The following is a 17,093-nucleotide window of genomic DNA, read 5'->3' as shown; positions in this document are numbered from 1 at the left end:
TATGGGGGACAGTGCTGTCTGTTGTCTGCAGAGAACAGCCACCAAAATTGCCAAATCGGGACCCACCAAGGCACATCTTCGACCAAGCTGAGAACCCTGCTGTTAATCAGGGCAAGGGGTGTGAACTCCTTCCCGCCAGTGTCCCTTTTGAATAGCAGAAGAAATCTACTGTACTTTGCAGTTTCATTTCATTCTGACCATGCTAAACAAAGCTGTATTTTCTTCATTAGTAAAGTCATCTATGTGCATTTAATTTCCTTAAAATGCAAAAAAATTAAGCAATGTATAAGGCTACTATTTTTCATTATACTAATCTGTGAAATAATTCCAGAACTGGAACATCACAATTCTATTTTGGAAACCTAAAACATGCACTTTTTGAAAATTCACAAACATTTCCCCAATTCAACTTCATTTTTATTATTTCCTGTAACATTTTCATTACACATGTGGATTACTTCTCTTTAAAGAAGTTTCTAATGCAAAGAGAATACTGAGCACTCCCTCAGAAGTTCACACATGTTCATAAAGATTGCTATCAGAGCAGAGATGCTGGTTGCCCAAGGACAAGTGCCTATAAAATTTCTTTTGTCTGTCCTACTACATTCCAGCTATACTTGACAAGCAATTACTTGGTGCTCTATGTTCAATTATATTGTGAAATGTTTATGGTTTGTAATGGGTATCTTATCTGTTCAGACTATCTGTAATTTGATTAATTCCTCTGGGAACCGTTTAAACCAAGTCAGTGTCCTTAATTATTATTATGGTTCAGAAATGCTATCATAAAACCCAATTTCTCCACCACTCAGATGCTCAGTATTTATGTATGCGTATGCAAGGCCTTCAGAATTACATACTGAGTTGTGACCTTCCTTATTCAGAAGGTGTTCATATTCCAAGCTTAGGTATTAACTGTCAGTAGTAATCCAACCTATTCACTACATCTATAGGTCTTCATTATTAAACTTCTGTTAAAGAAAATGCATTTATCTTCCCTGAACACCCAAATTATCATGCTGAACAATTGCTCCAATCCAAAGAGCATCTTCACCTTAACTCAAAAGGCAAGAAACATCCCTTGGGTGCATCATCATCTTGAAATATGCACGTTGTTATCTTTCAACAATTTAACATGAATAGAAGCTTAGGGTTCACTTCTGATAAAGGTGAACTTGATTTCACTTCAAAATTTTTTGAGTAGAATTATCTAATAAAACTGTAGCCATGTGTTACAGCACGGTAAAATGTAAATCCATATTGATGACCTGCTCACAAATATAATCAGTTTTGTTTAAAAGATTGTAATACTGTTCTCATGTCATATACCCCTTTTTTACCCAGCCTTGAGGGATGATTTTCTAGATGCTTATTAAAACAAACCAGAAAAAGTGTAATTTAAAATCTTCCTGAGCAGATGACCTATCCTTTGCAGGAAACACTCTGTGCGCATGACCTACAAAAGCAACTTTCAAGAAGCCCATCAATGCAGCATTACCAGCTCTCATTACTCATCACAGTAGCAGTATTGGATGGCTTGTCTCAAAGCCACATAGCTCTGTAAGAACAAATATCATCCGGTACCTTAGCAAGAGGAGAGTGCATTGAGCCGCCAAACCCCCCAGACTTGGAGAGCTCACACAGAGGCTGGGATTCTGAGGCAACTGAAAAAGATGGACAGACAGACAGGGGCAAATATTTGTAGAAGTAGAAGCTGGGTGTGGCTGGAAAACATAATATCTCAAAGAAAAGATAAAAGACACATTGAAAGTGGGTCAACATTGAAAGTGGGTCACGCTTCTTAAAGGAATACAAAGTATACAGAAGGTTTATGGGTACAGTTTAGTACCTTGGGGTTTTGCAAACTGCTGTAGGGCAGAGAAATGGGAAGCAGCAGGACTATTTGTCACTTAAGTGACAAGGATCAGTCCCTTCCAACTTCCAGCTCCATTTATTTCCTTCGCTAATTCTCTTAAGAGAAGGCTATGAAAGACAATTCTTGCATGCCACAGAGCATGTTTAAGCTTCACCAAAAGTTTAAAAGATTGGTGAAAAAAAGACTAAAAAGGAGGTATTAAACGTATTTTGGTTCCTTTAATACTTGCTTTAAGAAAACTAAAGCACTTGAGCACCCGGACCAAATGCAGAGCAGACAGTTCTAGAAGGTTTAATAAAGAGCCTCCCTGAAATCCCAATGTGTTTGTCCTTTCTGAAAACAAGTAGCCAGAAAAGCCTGACAGTAACAGCCACAATACAAATTTAACAGACCCAGCCCAGGCAGGCACAGAACCTATTCTCCTACAAGTCACTTCCCACAGAAGCACTAATCCTGCCTGTCTTTGCAGCACTGTTTTTCTGCAGCCGTAACAGTTTAAGGACAGAGGAAGGGCATGGTGTGTAGACACATTTAGCATTGCTATCAGCTAGCAGGGTTGTAAAAACTAGGCAAGCTTTCAGAAACACAAGTCCTTCTTCAGAACCTTGTATGCCCAAAAGCTTGTTTGTCTTTTCCAATTATACAAGCTTGCTTTAACAAAAAGACAGTATTTCTGCCAACAAACGTTGTCCTGTCTTCTCTGTGCAGTGACAGAAAAACAGGAGAGAAGATCTGCAGTACCACTGCAGTTTACATCAGTGTATGTCTTGTACCTCTGAGGTTTCTATAGCTATGGTATCGCTCTACCTCTTCAAGATTTCTTCAGTGTTCACCAGTAACAACTGTTCCAGCCATGTCTGAAGGCAACATTTGACACAAGGTACCCATGCTGTCAAGACTCATGTGCTGACTTGTTTTTTCTGTCTATGAATCATAATGACAATCACATTTAAGGTTCAAATCCCAGTTACAATTAAACCAACAAAGTTTAAAAAACCAAAAAGTTTTCCTGTATTTTTTCTATATTCTTACCAGTGACACTAAAAATCAAGAAACACTACTGAAAATGTTTAGTTGTTTGGGTTTTAAAATTTATTTTCTATACAAGCAATAAACTTCTGGAAAGAATCTGCTATGCCAGAATTGCTCAGAGTTTTTCATATAGAAGACCAAAAAGGTGAACAGAATAAAGAAAAGCTTTCTTTTTAAAACAGGAAAAATGATTTGTGACCTTCTTGTACTCTAAAACAAAACAAACCCAAGAACTGTGCAGAATTCCATAACTAATGTAGCATGAAAAGCAACATTTATTGAATATTTTTAAAGGATAGCATTCCTTTGAAAAGCTGTAACTAAAAATAATTCATTTGACAGTCCAGCCGGGATATGTTTATGTCCTTATCTACTTCTAAATCCTGTGCTAAACAACACAGGGTGTTTTTTGCAGCTGTAGTCATACACTTAGGACACTCAAATAATGGTCAAATGTAAATAAGTGAGTAATTTATATTTACAGTAAAAAAGGTTATATATACACAACAATGTATTCAGCGTGTTACCTAATTCACTGCATTTGAATTTGCATATTCTTGTGTTACATTTTAATGCTTCAGTCCAGCAATTAGCACACTGAATCTGATTGAATATATCAAAGACATCTTTTTAGTTACCGCAGTGAAAACAAAATATACACCTGCAAAACACATTTTAACACTAATAATCTGAGAAATATTAAGTGCCACAGAAACTGTTACCTTCTTAATACACTAGACACAACAGAACCCATTAAAAGAAATACCTACAGCAGCACCATCCAACCAGTTTGATTTGCAGACTTCCTGTAAATCTTTGACTGGAAGGGAAGTTCCCTGTAAGGCTAATTGAAGCCCACTGAGGATAAGTTTGGGCTTTTTTTCTAATTATTTTTCACAGAGCCCCTTGAAATGTCTCCCCAGAAACCTTAGGCTGGACCAGAAGCTGAAAGCCAGTGTCTCCATGGTATTATAAAACATATATTCAGCCTGGCATGCTTCAGAGCCTACTACTCACACTGGGTAAAACCCTGACCTTGTTGAAGTGACCAGATATTTTTAATTTAATCCTTAATTTATCACAGAAATAATAAGAGTCATAAAAGGAATGTGCTCAATTACTTTTCTAACACTGTTTCCCAGTGCAGCCAAGGAAAGTCAAGTTAGGTCAAAATCAAAGACTTCTAAATTTCACTCTAATTTCTGCACAACACTGCATCTACACACCCAGAGGAGGGGAAGGTATTTTAGGCCGCTGCACCTCTGCTGTACCCCTGGCTGCTAATTCCCACACTGTGGTACAATGGCCCATCTTCCTGCCAGACTTAAGAAAGAAACCAAGCAAACACCAGCCTCCCACACCAAGGGAGATGCTGCAAAGCCAAAATGAACCACATGCCTCTGCAGTCATGCACATCTGCTCCATCCACTGCTTACCCTCACAGAGACACCCCCATCCCATGGTCAGAGATGCAACATGTTCCTTTGACATGTGAAACATGCTGTAGCTGCACAGCTGCTGCGTAACACACATTTCCTCTTCCCCTTCAAAGTTGCTGCTGGCTTTGGTATGTGACTATTTAAATTTTCATTTTTAGAATGCTGAGACTTACATAAATGAGAATCAGGACTGTAAATACAATGCCAAAGTTAAAAAAAAATATCACAAAACCAGTATTTTCACATCTTGCCACAGAATAAATGGAATATACTTATTTTAATCCCTGTGGTTCTCCTTAGAAACTATAAAAAACACAAGGTTTTTAATTAAAATAATATGGCAGCCAATTCTTAGCTGCAAACTCTAAAAACCAACCTTGAAGCAGTTGTAAAAACACAAGCATGGCTTACACTACAAAGCATTTCATTCTCAATTATTGTTCAATGCGATGAATCATGCAAGTCCACCACTGCAACATGTGTGTCAGTAATTCAGTCCTGGGGATTCTTCATTCTTATTTCTTCTGATATGCTACAGGTATGCTATTAAGAGTCAAAAAAGTAACTGTGTACCAAAAGACCATTTCAGTGAATCTCTTCAGCAATCATAAAAATACATCACTAGCATCCACCTTCACAACTCACTTAAAAATAGTCTCACGTTCTTGCCAAAAGCACAGCACTGCCGCATTACCTCTTCCAGATTTTCACCCTAAAACTGAAATACAATATACAGCTCTGCCCACTGCATATTGCTAATTATACCCCAAATGGAAAGCATCTAGCTTCTGTATTTTCACTCTTCTGCTCTGTTCATTACAGCATTTCACACTTCATAACTGAATGCATACTAATATTAAAGCAGCAATGTATGTTAGAAAAGCAATAAACTTGACTTGTCACCCTAGCTTTACTCCCAAGAAAAACACACAGAGGTATAAATCACCATTTCTGGGAACAAGACAATAAAACATGCTCCTAGAAGTGGTCAGTGAAACACACAGGCTCTTAAAGTTTTGAGTCAACCACATCCCTTTGGGCACATTCTGTACAATAAATGTAGCTTTGATCAGACACATATACCAGGATACACTTGCAAAATTAGCATTTTCCATTGTGTAACCTGGTATACAGAAGACACATGGTTGTTGGCTTGCTTTTTAACATAAGAATGGGAAAACAAAACATTTACTACTTCTTATGCAAATATTAGCAATAAGTGGTGGTGTTCCGCATTTTCTTTCTTTTAAAGAATCTTTCAAAAGGAAGCTTTAGAAGGAAACGTGTTTTCTAAAGAAAAAAATAATCTTGTTGTCTATACTGAACTATACACCTTTCACAACTAACAAATCCTGTATTACAGTTTCATTCCTACCAAAATCAGTAGGATTCTCCTACAAAAGGATTCAGTAAGCCTGGTGAAGCACGTTGTATAACATAGCATCTTGTAAGGATGAACTTTTATCTGCACGGATGCTCAAAAAAAAATGCCAGCAGGAAAATCTGATAGCAGCCACAGACTCATGACAGAAAGGTAATTGTGCCACTTTTCTTCCTGCAGTACAACCCCACCATACCAGTTTTGTAGTAGCATGTAGAGAAATTATTTGACAGTCTCTGTTCTGGTCATTCATACAATTCCTGCTGTCAGGAAGATTATTTACAGAAACACAACCCTTTATTAATGACAAGCTTGACCCAGCACATTTTAAGCACCCAAATTAAAAAAAAAAAATCATACAGAACATTTTCCTTTCATTTGGCAAGTTTCTCTCGTGCCAATCACTGTTAGGTGAAAGGATGTGCCAACACCACAGCTCAATCCACACAGCAAGGATGAGGTGACCAAGAAAGAAAATCTAATGGCCAACCGAGTAAACAAAGCAAAACCCGCCAAAACCAAAGGGCAGTATGCACATCAGCATCTTCTCCACTTAACTGCCACATTCTTAAACCTAGTCTTCTATTTCCACGTCCTGCAACAAGACTTCACATTGCCATAAACAGCACTTCCTCCATTGTTTCCAAGACACATACTATGCAAAAAGATATAAATAGGTGCCCAGGTTCACAGAAAAGTTAGAGAAGAAAATATGGAGAAATGAAAAGCAATCATTGTATCACACACTTCAAACACAAAATGCAATTTGCAATTGAAAATTATAGTGACAGCTAGAGAAGGTTCAAAACAAAATGCTGGACTCAAACATCATTCTTCCCTTTGGGAAAGGGTGGCTGTTCTTTTCTGAATGAACCTGACAGAAATATATGTATGTGAATCTGTCTCTCATCTATAAATATAAAAGTCTACATACTTTAGAATACACCCATGCACCTGCATATAGACAAAGCGTGTGGAAGCAATTATTTAAGACTAAATATTTATGCCCTACTTCTTCTTTTTTCCCTTAAAAAGAGCATTGTTATTAATGTTACACTGGAACCAATCTACCCACCTCTAAATCCTTGGTGCCGCTTATGCCACAAGGGCAACATTTATTACAATCCAACCAGTAAACCGCACAAAGAAGAAAAACCACTTTGTATCTTTGGTTTTAATTTCAGTACATACAATGTCATTCCACCCATTAACCTAAAAGCAAAGCTTGGATTTGGACAGATTCTCTTCAAAGAGCACATCCAAACAAAGCCTAACCAAAAAGCAGAAACAAAGTCCTCGCACTTGTCCAAGACACTCTGTGTGCTACTGGGCATCATCTGCACTTTCCATGAAGCATTATGCAGAGAAAGAAATACATGCCAGGAAGATGATAAAGCACAGCTGAAACAGCAGCTTTTAGCAACAGAATTATCTCTTTCAAAAAAAATGAATGGAAAAGTTTTTGCATCACTGTAGTCACGACATTGCCTTGCACTCTGAAGTTACAGCATTTTACTGCAGGGCATCTTAACATTTTTCTGACAAGTCCCAATTGCCTGTTCTTCTAACAAAACTGAAAGTTTTTCTAGAGATGACAACTATGCCCTCCCACAGGCCATTCCAGTTTGCAGCTTCTGAAAAAGTGGCAGACTTCAAATGAGCTCCTCTCCCACTCCCCTGCCTTTTCATTAGTCTTCCAAGCCAGATGTTAATCCTGTGTAAAAGTGGTCAACTATCACAACTCTTAACTCCCTTAGCATGCATTTATTGAATTTGCCTGAAAACTGGAAGGCACGAAGAATGAAAGAGAAAATAGGGCAAACAAAAAACAGACCCATTTCCAGTGCACCTCCCCACCATCAGCCTCCACACTTTTAATTTACTAGAAAGACTCCAGCAGTTCCCAATCACATTTGGGTTAGTCTTGAGCCTCCTTCATACCACCCTGTCAAATTTCAAGCAGAAATATTAAAAAAAAAACCACAACAAAAAACCAAACAGACTGCTATTGTTTCCTTTAAAGTGTAACACATGTTTTGCTTACCTCACTGTTGTGGCCCCTCAAATTGAAGTTGATTCTCTGAGGGGTGTTCCGGTCCCTCCTGCAATGGCTGGAAGTAAAAGTGACGCCTACAACTCCTCTGCCATTGCCTGTTGCCAACCAGCCTTCCTCATAGTACCGCCTCCTGCATACCGGTTTCTCCTTCTCACTTTTGGGGACTCTCCCTTTCCAGGAGAGGCAGAGGATGTTGGAATCGCTGCAAAGAACAGGCCCATGTTCCACTGCTGCATACATGCTTTTTAAATATTTTATTTTTTGACATAAGAAAGTAATATGTCTAGTGCACAAAATTTAAATCAATTTTTTTTTTTAATTGATAAGACTGACCTGGGATAGATCATTGAAAGGGAGGAGGATGGGGTCAGTGTTTATAAATATCCACCAAATGCATAGTGAAAAATTCCTCTATAAAAGATGATGGCAGTTGGCTAAGAAAAAGTAACACTTAAAAAAAAATTCAGGTTCATTTTTGTTTTTGAGTCTGTAGAGTGAGGGTGCACTTATCCTTTGGAGAAACAGCTACTTCGTAAGAGGCGCTCAAGAAATGGTTAAGTCATCTTTTTGCTCAACTTGATATAATCTTTATACAGCCTGAGATTCCAGTTTAGCGTAATGCAATTCCAGAGACAAAGAGTTGCAAATGTGTAGGTTTCAAGTAACTTAAGGCTTTTAAGATTTCCTCCAGTCAGATTTTCTTCAAAAGTTCAGTTGCAGAAATTTAAACACACGTACATACATATATATGTACATATATGACATTCATCTTTTCCAAGCTGCCCTCTGGCATATCTTTTCCATTTGATGTATTTCTGCTGCTAAAGCTGAAAGAGATTGCATAAAGGGAAAAAAAGGCACACAAACCGTGCGAAACAACAGACCCAAACTTGTGCAGGCACTGGTGTGCCAGGCCAGCTGGGAAATCCCTCTTGGTACTGAACTGCTCGTTGGACTCACAAGTTTTTGCAATCCAAAGCCAATCCAATTTTCATTGCAGCACTTTTTTTCCACCAGAGACCCAACACAGCCTGAACTGTTTATCACGCTATCTTGCCTGCTTTCCCACTTTTTGCTGCCACACACGAATGAAAAAGAAACCCCCTCTTCATTTATAGCAGAATCAAAAATGCTCTAAAGCTTTTAGCTTTCAAAGCAGATAAGTTTGCCTCAGGTGAACCATGAAGTTCTCTCTCCTCTGAAACAGGCTAAAATGTCAAGCTGTTTTTCCTTTACTTTTCCCTTTTTTCTGCTACAAGGAATCACAGACTTTTCATCCTACTGTAAAAAACAAATGCCAGAATTAAAGCACATCAAGTAAGCACTCTTTCAAAATCTTCTAAAATTCAAGGAAGGAAGAAATATAATCATCTAAAAAAGAAAGAGAAGCAGCATTAAAAATCTGACTTCCTGGGTTCGCTATTTCTCTAGGTATTTTCCTTGCTTGTTTGATTGGATCTTTCCTTCTTGATGCTTGTCTACAGCACAGATTCATAGTTCCAGACACAACATTTGCAGCTGTACAAGAAGGAAACATATGAAGTATTCCAATTGTTTTATTTGAATAACATTTATGAGCTCAATTAATTCGTATTTATACCACACTAAGTGAAAAGAGGAAAAAGGAGAGGGAGAAAGAATATGCAAGTTTGATGACCTGGTTAACTCAAGAAGGACAACGAGGTTTGCTCAGTTCAATGCCCAGACTTGTCCCATAGTTCCTCAACTTATTCACTTCCAGTCATCATTACTCAACATATGGTCACAATTAGTCCATTCACAATCTATGGAGCCCAAAGTAAAACGTGCCAATGACCATACATTATTCCTCTGCAATAACACAATCAGTTTCCTCTACCCTCCGTGTTCTTCTGTTTCCCTCACAGCTACTGACTGAGATTGTAGAGGTATTTGCCAGGCTTTTTCTCTGCAGAGGGTGTTTTTTCTTCCTCTTCTTGCTAACTTTTTTCACCCGTGAAGACCATGTGGAAAGTTGAACATTACTGGCAGGTGTCTTTCCATGGGGTACTGATTCTTTTGCTGTAAAGGTGCTCCATCTGGTCCTCAAATTAATTTTCATCAATTGCAAAGCTCTTAGGAATATGCAAGAGTAAGTCTACGTGATGACAAAAACATGTGTGTCTTCATGTACACGGAGTGCACACACCAGCTCACTCAATCTGGTACTCAGAGCTGCATCTGCATTTTCAGTTTAGCTGTGGTAATCTTGTAAGACGCCTGTCATTCAAAGCTTGAAATCCCTGGATTCTTCCAACTCTGCAACACAAAGCACATACACACACACAAAAAGAAAAAAAAACGTGAATAAACTAAACCAAAACGCAACTTGAAGATACAAGGAATATTGTTAACAGTAATCAAAGCATTATGAAAGCATTATGATTAAGGATTTTACATTGAACTTCTATAAAATATCTATATTAAGTATGCAATACTCAGACACACACATACGTATCTGATACACAAATACAAACTATAAAATCTTTTTCACTTCCCAAGTTCCCAAAACTCTTCACAGTTGACATGTGTAACTAATGAAATGTATCCAGGAAGATACATTAGGGGGGAAAACCACAGAATTTTCTTTTGGCCATAGTCACTGGAGCAAACTCTTAAACAAAGATTCTACAACTCTTAGTGACAGCAGGGAAGGGTCTCAGTGACAGAGCTGACACAAGAGTTAGAACCAGAGGCACGCAAACAGAATCACAGAATGGCTGAGGTTGGAAGGGACCTCTGAACGTTCCCTGGTCCAAGCACCCCGCTCAAGCAGGGTCACCTACAGCCAGTTGTCCAGGACTGTATCCAGGCAGTTTTTGCTTATCTCCAAGAATGGAGACTCCACCATCTCTCTGCAACCTGTGCCAAGGCTTGGTCATCCTCACAGTGAAAAAGTGTTTCCTGATGTTCAGAGGAAACCACCTGTGTTTCAGTTTGTGCCTGTTGCCTCTGGTCCTGTCACTAGACACTACTGTAAAGAGCCTGCCCCGCTCATCTTCATTCCTTCCCATCAAGTATTTATACATGTCAGAAAGATCTCCCTGAGCCTTTTCTTCTCCAGGCTGAACAGCCCCAGCTCTCTCAGTCTCTCCTCCTATGAAAGATGCTCCAAACATGAAAGTACAGTACTAAACTTACCACTCTCAAAGGAGACTGAAAAGATTCCTCCAGGGTTTAAATTACTGGTTTAAAGAGATCTAAGGTACTCCAAAATTAAAGCTTAGAAGTCTGAATCAATACAGATGAATTTTAAAGACTACTCAAAATCTCCATTTGAAAAAGGGAGAAAAAATTCCCCAAAGTCAGTTATATACAGAAGAGCATAAACAGAGTAGAAGAGAGACCAAGCAAAAGGCTGTCCAGGATATTCCAGAAGTTGTATCTGAAGTGCACACACATATGCAGAGTTATTGCAGCTATACAGTTACTGCTAAAAAGAACTCATTTAAATTAAGAATTGGATTCATTACATTCATCACAGCTGAAAAATGGTGTTGTCTTATATTACATATGGCACTGTACTAACCTCACATTTTGAGTAATTAACCACTTTTTTCAGTCTAGCATAGATGCAACCAATAATATTTTTTTAAAAAGAGTAAAACTATAAGAAAACAAATTTATGGATATAAAGGCAAAGTCATAAAGTAATTTACAAAACTGTTTGACTAGAACACTTATCAAGAACACTGCCCATGAGGTTTGGTGAGTCACTACCAGAAATTTTCAGCATTACAACTAACTAAAGATTTAAAAATAATGGCTGCTACCAATTTTTTTCATCATAGGATGTGAGAAATGTCACCTAGACTTTCCAGATTTATGGTGCTTCTCAATTACAGTCCAAAGAAAGTTTATATAAAGGAAAATTTAGAAAAACTTTCAGAACACAATGGTTTGAAGAAGAATTTCTGTGCTTATCCCATAAGCAAACTTGATCCTGTCAAGTTTTGTTTTTTTTCCATACCCACTGGGGTCTTCCTAACAAACACCTGCATTCAAGAGTTGGCATTTTATATTAGCGGCATGTGTATTATGTTGAAAGCCTTTACTCATCCTACAGAGAAACAAAAAAACCTGGTGTACTGAGAAAACTGAAAACCTCCGAAACATCAGTTAAGAGCAGCATGAGGTAAGCGCTGAAGAGAATTGTTTGAACTGTGCAAGTACCATGACTTTTTAAGTGGATTTTAAAACACAGACAACTACAGATTCAGTGGCTTTGCACAAAATCTGTTTGCAATTTCTGTCGTTAATTTTATATGCAGTGAATAAAAAGTTTGAGAAAAGGACTCTTCTGTAACTTGGCCAACAACCTTCTCTCACTTAAGTCCCATTTACCATCACTGTCAAGATTAGACAAACCAAAGGCCTTTCCTCTTAAAAATGTCCTAATTGCATTAGGAATGCTGGACAGGGTGAGGTGAAAATCTATAATAACCACAAAAGGAATAAAGCCAGTCATTATTCAAACAACTCTCTCTCAATACAATATACCCTACAAGAACATTTTACCTTTAAATCACTGAGGGTCAACATTTCCTTTATGTTGTACTTTGATTCACTAGACAAGATAAAAAAATACTTTTAAGACTGTAGTGTCAAGCACTCAAAAGATAGGCTGAATTAAGATTACATATATTATATATTAAGATTTAATTCCTTCCATTCGCCTTCCCTTCATTTCCACCCACTCGGTATTTCCTAAGAAATAACCTAATCAAAAGACTCGGATGCTAGTCTTCCCTCAAGAAAATCAGTAACTAATTTAGACACTTTCCCTTCTTCTGCTATTACAGCAGTCCCCCAACTCTGCTCTTTTTCACATGTTAAAACCAAATTTTTTGCCTTTTTCCCCACCAGAAAACACCAGGGTAATGGCTACTACCTCTATTGTAAAGCATGTATATGAGCCTAGGATGAAGAGCATTATAGAAGAGCTAGGTGTTACTTGCATGATCTTATCACTAGTCTGAATTCCATTTGTGCTCCCCACATAAAGAGGACTTGGCCTTCCAGATGAAACTCAGCCAAACTAAATTTCTACCTGCAGATTTTTCTATAATCAAACTTTATGCACCTTTTCTTTCAGAGCAGGGCAAGGGCTAATCATAGAAGTACACTGGATTCTGAAAAAATACTTATTTTTGCTGGTGAATTATTTCTAGCACTACTGGGACACTTAAGTATCAACAAACTGCAGTTACCTACTTTCACTCTCAAAGCGTAGCTGAAAGTATTTTTGCTCTGGATTTTCCCTTTAACAAAGGGAGATGCTACTTGAACTCATCTTCTAATATTGTTTTGAGTCTATGCCCAGCGATGTAAAATGTTTCTTAAGTACAGATACCTAAAGAGACAAAAACATACTAGACCCGAGACACAGGAAAGCAAGATCCACAAGTATTTGATCTTGCTTTGAAAGCATAGCCCTTCTCAAATTCAAAATCAACAACAAGTTCTGTTTTCACATTATAGAAATAAGTTCAGGTATTAATTTTTAAAAATGAGCTTATTAACAGTGGCTCTCATATTTTAGTGTCAATATTTAACTCATCATTTTTCTCTCCTAACTGTTTCCATTAACTTACATAAAGTCTAAGTGTTAAGCCACAGTTGGACAACCAGAAAAATATTTGCTTGTTCTCATGCATCTTTCATTGAGCTGTCTCTTCTGTTGACAGAAAGAAGTCATGCACAGCCAAGTGTACCAATGCTGCAGCAAGCTCTTCAGCATTTTATGTTTATTCAAAACCCCACTCCTCAAGGCTCCAGAGCAGAGCATCTGAAGGTGAGGATAAAAGGAGACAGGGAGAGTAAGGAAAGCAGAGAAGGAAAATTCAGGTGAGTATCCATTATTTTTAAATTATCTTCAACAAAACAAATAAAGACTCAGAGACTGTGTTTTGAGGATTCTGACTGCCCAAACATCTTATGGAAAGAAATGTAAGCTACCGAGTCTTTGAAAAGTCAGGCTACCAAATTTCAGGATTTTTCAGCTTAACCAGATTTCCTTCCTGTCAAACTTGCATCAGGTCAAAGGAAAATGCAGTATTCCCTCCTTTTACACTCTAAGAAGGAAAAAAAAAAAACAAAAAAACCCACCACCAGTACCCAAAGCTGCTTTTTTTTAAAGCAAGCTGCTTTAAAAAAAGTGAGACCACAAATTTGCATTTTGTTCTGAAGGTTCAAACCACAACTGGTTCTACACAAGCTGATGGCAGGTGATCCCACCAGCTATTAAATGGTGACTGTGGGAGTAACCTTCAAGGTTACCGCTGAACACTATTCTGCAGAACTGGCACATTCTGTAACACAGTCACTGTATTACAGGATAAATACTACAGGCCTAGAAGCTGGCAAGATGATATATTTTGTTATTTATTTAGTCCAACTTATGAAGTAACATAAATTATTAAATAATCCCATCCAAAAGGAAAGAAAATGATTTGACAAAATTAACTACTCAATTCCTAAAAGGCTAAAGTACATACAAGAAAAGATAACTGGTTTGGAAGTGAAAGGATTTTTTTTTCCATTAAAAAAGGGCCAGCTCCATAGGGAGAAAATGTAGTTTTGACTTGAGTAAGTACGCGTTTTCCTCTTCTTTCACTCATCTCTTCTAATTATTTTCACTTTATTCACCTTCAGTTGTGGTATAAGTCATGGAGGTTAACACCGTTCTTTTGTATTGCACAACAACAAAAAACTAATTTGGAGGACATGACTCTAAACAAATACCAATAAGCTAACTAGTGGTTGTAAAAATGTTCTTCACCCCTAGAAAAATGAAAGAAGCATGGAGAAGAAAAAAAAAAAAAAAAAAAAAAAGAAGATGCTTGATTTTTGTACTGTTTGTTCTTAAATGGTTTTCTCTCCACAATGTTTGTCCTTGGGTAATTCTAGAAGCTGTTCCCCTATGTGGGGACAGCTGCATGGCCTGGGCAAGGCAGTCAGCCACACTACTCAAGAGATGTAAAAGATTGGTAACTGAAGAATAGCTACACAGAAACAGGTATGTAGCAAAGGTATAATACCAGGCACTGTGATACTAACTACCAGTCCATTAATACAGACACTGTAATGTGAGTTACATGCACCTATATATAACTAAGCAAATAAAACTGACAGAAAAATGTGTGTGTTGGCAGACTGACAAAAGTAAAGCTTGTATTAGTGGCTGTTCAGCAGACATTCATTGTGAATATTGACAAAATTTACCTCAACGCAAAACTCTGACAAACTTATAACCATCTACTCCATCAAACCACACACTCAGAGAAGTGAAAAAAAAAAAAAATTGTAGCAGCCAGTTGGCATTTCTGATGTGCTGAATGACCCCCCTGGGTTCTTGTAAATAGGGGAGAAAGCAATATATGTATGTTGTGTATGTTTTTTAAACTGCAAGATCTTTTTTCATGTATGAAAAACAAGGGAATTATCTGTATTTTTAGAACTATTATATATATTCCACTTTCAATGCTTGATACTACACCATCAGATTAAATGGGAGTTAAATTAAAAACATACAGTTAGGAAGAGCAAGAAAGAAACAAGTTTTAACAAGCCTTCAGGAAACATATTTTCAAGAAAAACACCAAGGGTGGTACAGCTAAGCAAACTATTAGAAGCTATTAATTGTGAGTTGCCAAATTTATACACAGTCTCCAAATGATGGAGGCCTGAAGACATGAAATACAGTAAATTGTTAAAAACCTTGCCTATGGAGGAAGTGAGGTAAACACTTCTGCAGGGAAAATAAGTCAGAAAAGATAAAAGCACTACAGAACAGACTCAGCCTCAAAACTAAGGATATTTGAGATAAACAGAACCTACCAAAACATGGAGGAAGGAGAACATCTAACTTAGGTGTGGTTTTTTGTCTGGTTTTGGTTTGGTTTTTTAAATACTTATTTTAGCAACTATATACTTTAGGTGACTAAATATTATATCCACTTGTAAAAGAACTGCTGCAAGTCCCTTTGATCAGTTACTGGTCAGAAACACTCATGGGAAATCTCTGAGTCAAATAATGCTAGATCTGTTATGCTTACATAGCGGGAAGAAAACCAGAAAAATAATGGAAGGTTAGAATTCACAACACAAAGCATTCAGCTGCAAAACAAAGGGAAGATACTGCTGTTCCCACAGCTCTGATCGTTTCTTTCTCAACCTCTCGCATGGCAGATCATGCCCCTCACTTAAGCCAGGATGCCAGGATGCATTCAAGGCGCTACACTCTGAACTACACCAGAGAAATGATCCAATCAAAAATTCCAGAAATTAAGATTCACAACAGCTTAACGAATACAAATCTGGTTTGTTATTCAGCGGCACTCTCAGCTTCCCTTGTGACAAGCCATAGCTCTCCAGCTTCTTCTAACAGAAGCACCAGCAGTCTTCCAAGTGTGCAGTTCAGAAGGCTGATATAACCAAAAACCTACCCTCCAAAAACTGCTCTTGATTTTAAGGGAGCTTCCCTCAGTGAACTCACCCTGTATGTGCAGCAGCACTATTGCCAATGTAAGCAAGGCAGTGGCAGGTATGACACCACAGCAGCCTTGGTTTGAATCAGTTTGAACTGCGCTCAAAAGCTTTTCTCTTTTTTAAACTGAATCAATCCCGGACACATCCCAGCGCAGTCCCACATTCAGGTGCACTGGCAAAATGGAAAAGATGGAGCTGTTCAACACAAATGAGAAACAGAAGGGAGAAGTACTTGCAACTGGTGTTGCCACTTGAAGGCTTCTGATGACAAACTCTGGGCACACAAGTATTTCTGAAGTCATGTGTTTGCCCTCAGAAGGGAGGGAAGCAAAGTTTGTCTCTTGAGGATGAATTTAAGATGGCTACCACTACCACAACGTCCTGGAGCCAAAGCTACTCATCAGCAATGAAATCATGTCTCATTGCCAAATAAATTGAAATGGGCTGAAATGCTTCAGACAGATGTTGAAAGACCTGTTTCAGAAAAGAAAACTGCACAAATAGCATGTATTAGTTGTTTAAACATGGAGATTTACACCACTGAAACATGCTTTCAAAATCTTCACAGATTAGAAGAAATATGAAGGGTGACCAAGAAATTCCCTTCACTTATGAGTGTCAATCTTCTCTCTCAAGGAAGGGCCGCAACCCTCACAGCACAGCAAATGCTTATACAATGTACACTTGAGGGGACACTTACTTAAAAAGTGGTAACAACTGTGTCTCATTAATGACATTCAAGGATCTTCCAGGGAGGGAGCCCCAGCTCTCACCATCTCTTTTCCACTGAACTGACTGCAC

General features: G+C 38.0%; 1 protein-coding gene across 9 annotated transcripts in view; it reads right to left on the bottom strand.

Annotated features, from left to right (window-relative positions):
* The window catches only part of TULP4 (TUB like protein 4), a 177,042-nt gene that overhangs the window by 122,005 nt on the left and 37,944 nt on the right, over positions 1 to 17,093 (bottom strand). For 7 of the 9 annotated variants that reach the window (XR_008732847.1, XM_055714345.1, XM_055714342.1 and 4 more), the window contains one exon: positions 7,773 to 10,061. Coding sequence is in view for 8 of the 9 variants with exons in the window: in XM_055714345.1 (XP_055570320.1) it covers positions 7,773 to 8,024 (252 nt within the window). In the remaining variant the exon portion in view is untranslated. Of the gene's footprint in view, positions 1 to 7,772; positions 10,062 to 13,396; positions 13,904 to 17,093 lie in introns of those variants that run through there. The other 2 variants (XM_055714350.1, XM_055714348.1) reach the window with 2 other exon arrangements.

Source organism: Falco cherrug, chromosome 6, assembly GCF_023634085.1.
Source record: "Falco cherrug isolate bFalChe1 chromosome 6, bFalChe1.pri, whole genome shotgun sequence".
In the NCBI taxonomy this organism is placed as follows: domain Eukaryota; kingdom Metazoa; phylum Chordata; class Aves; order Falconiformes; family Falconidae; genus Falco; species Falco cherrug.
This window is presented reverse-complemented; position numbering and strand designations above follow the sequence as displayed.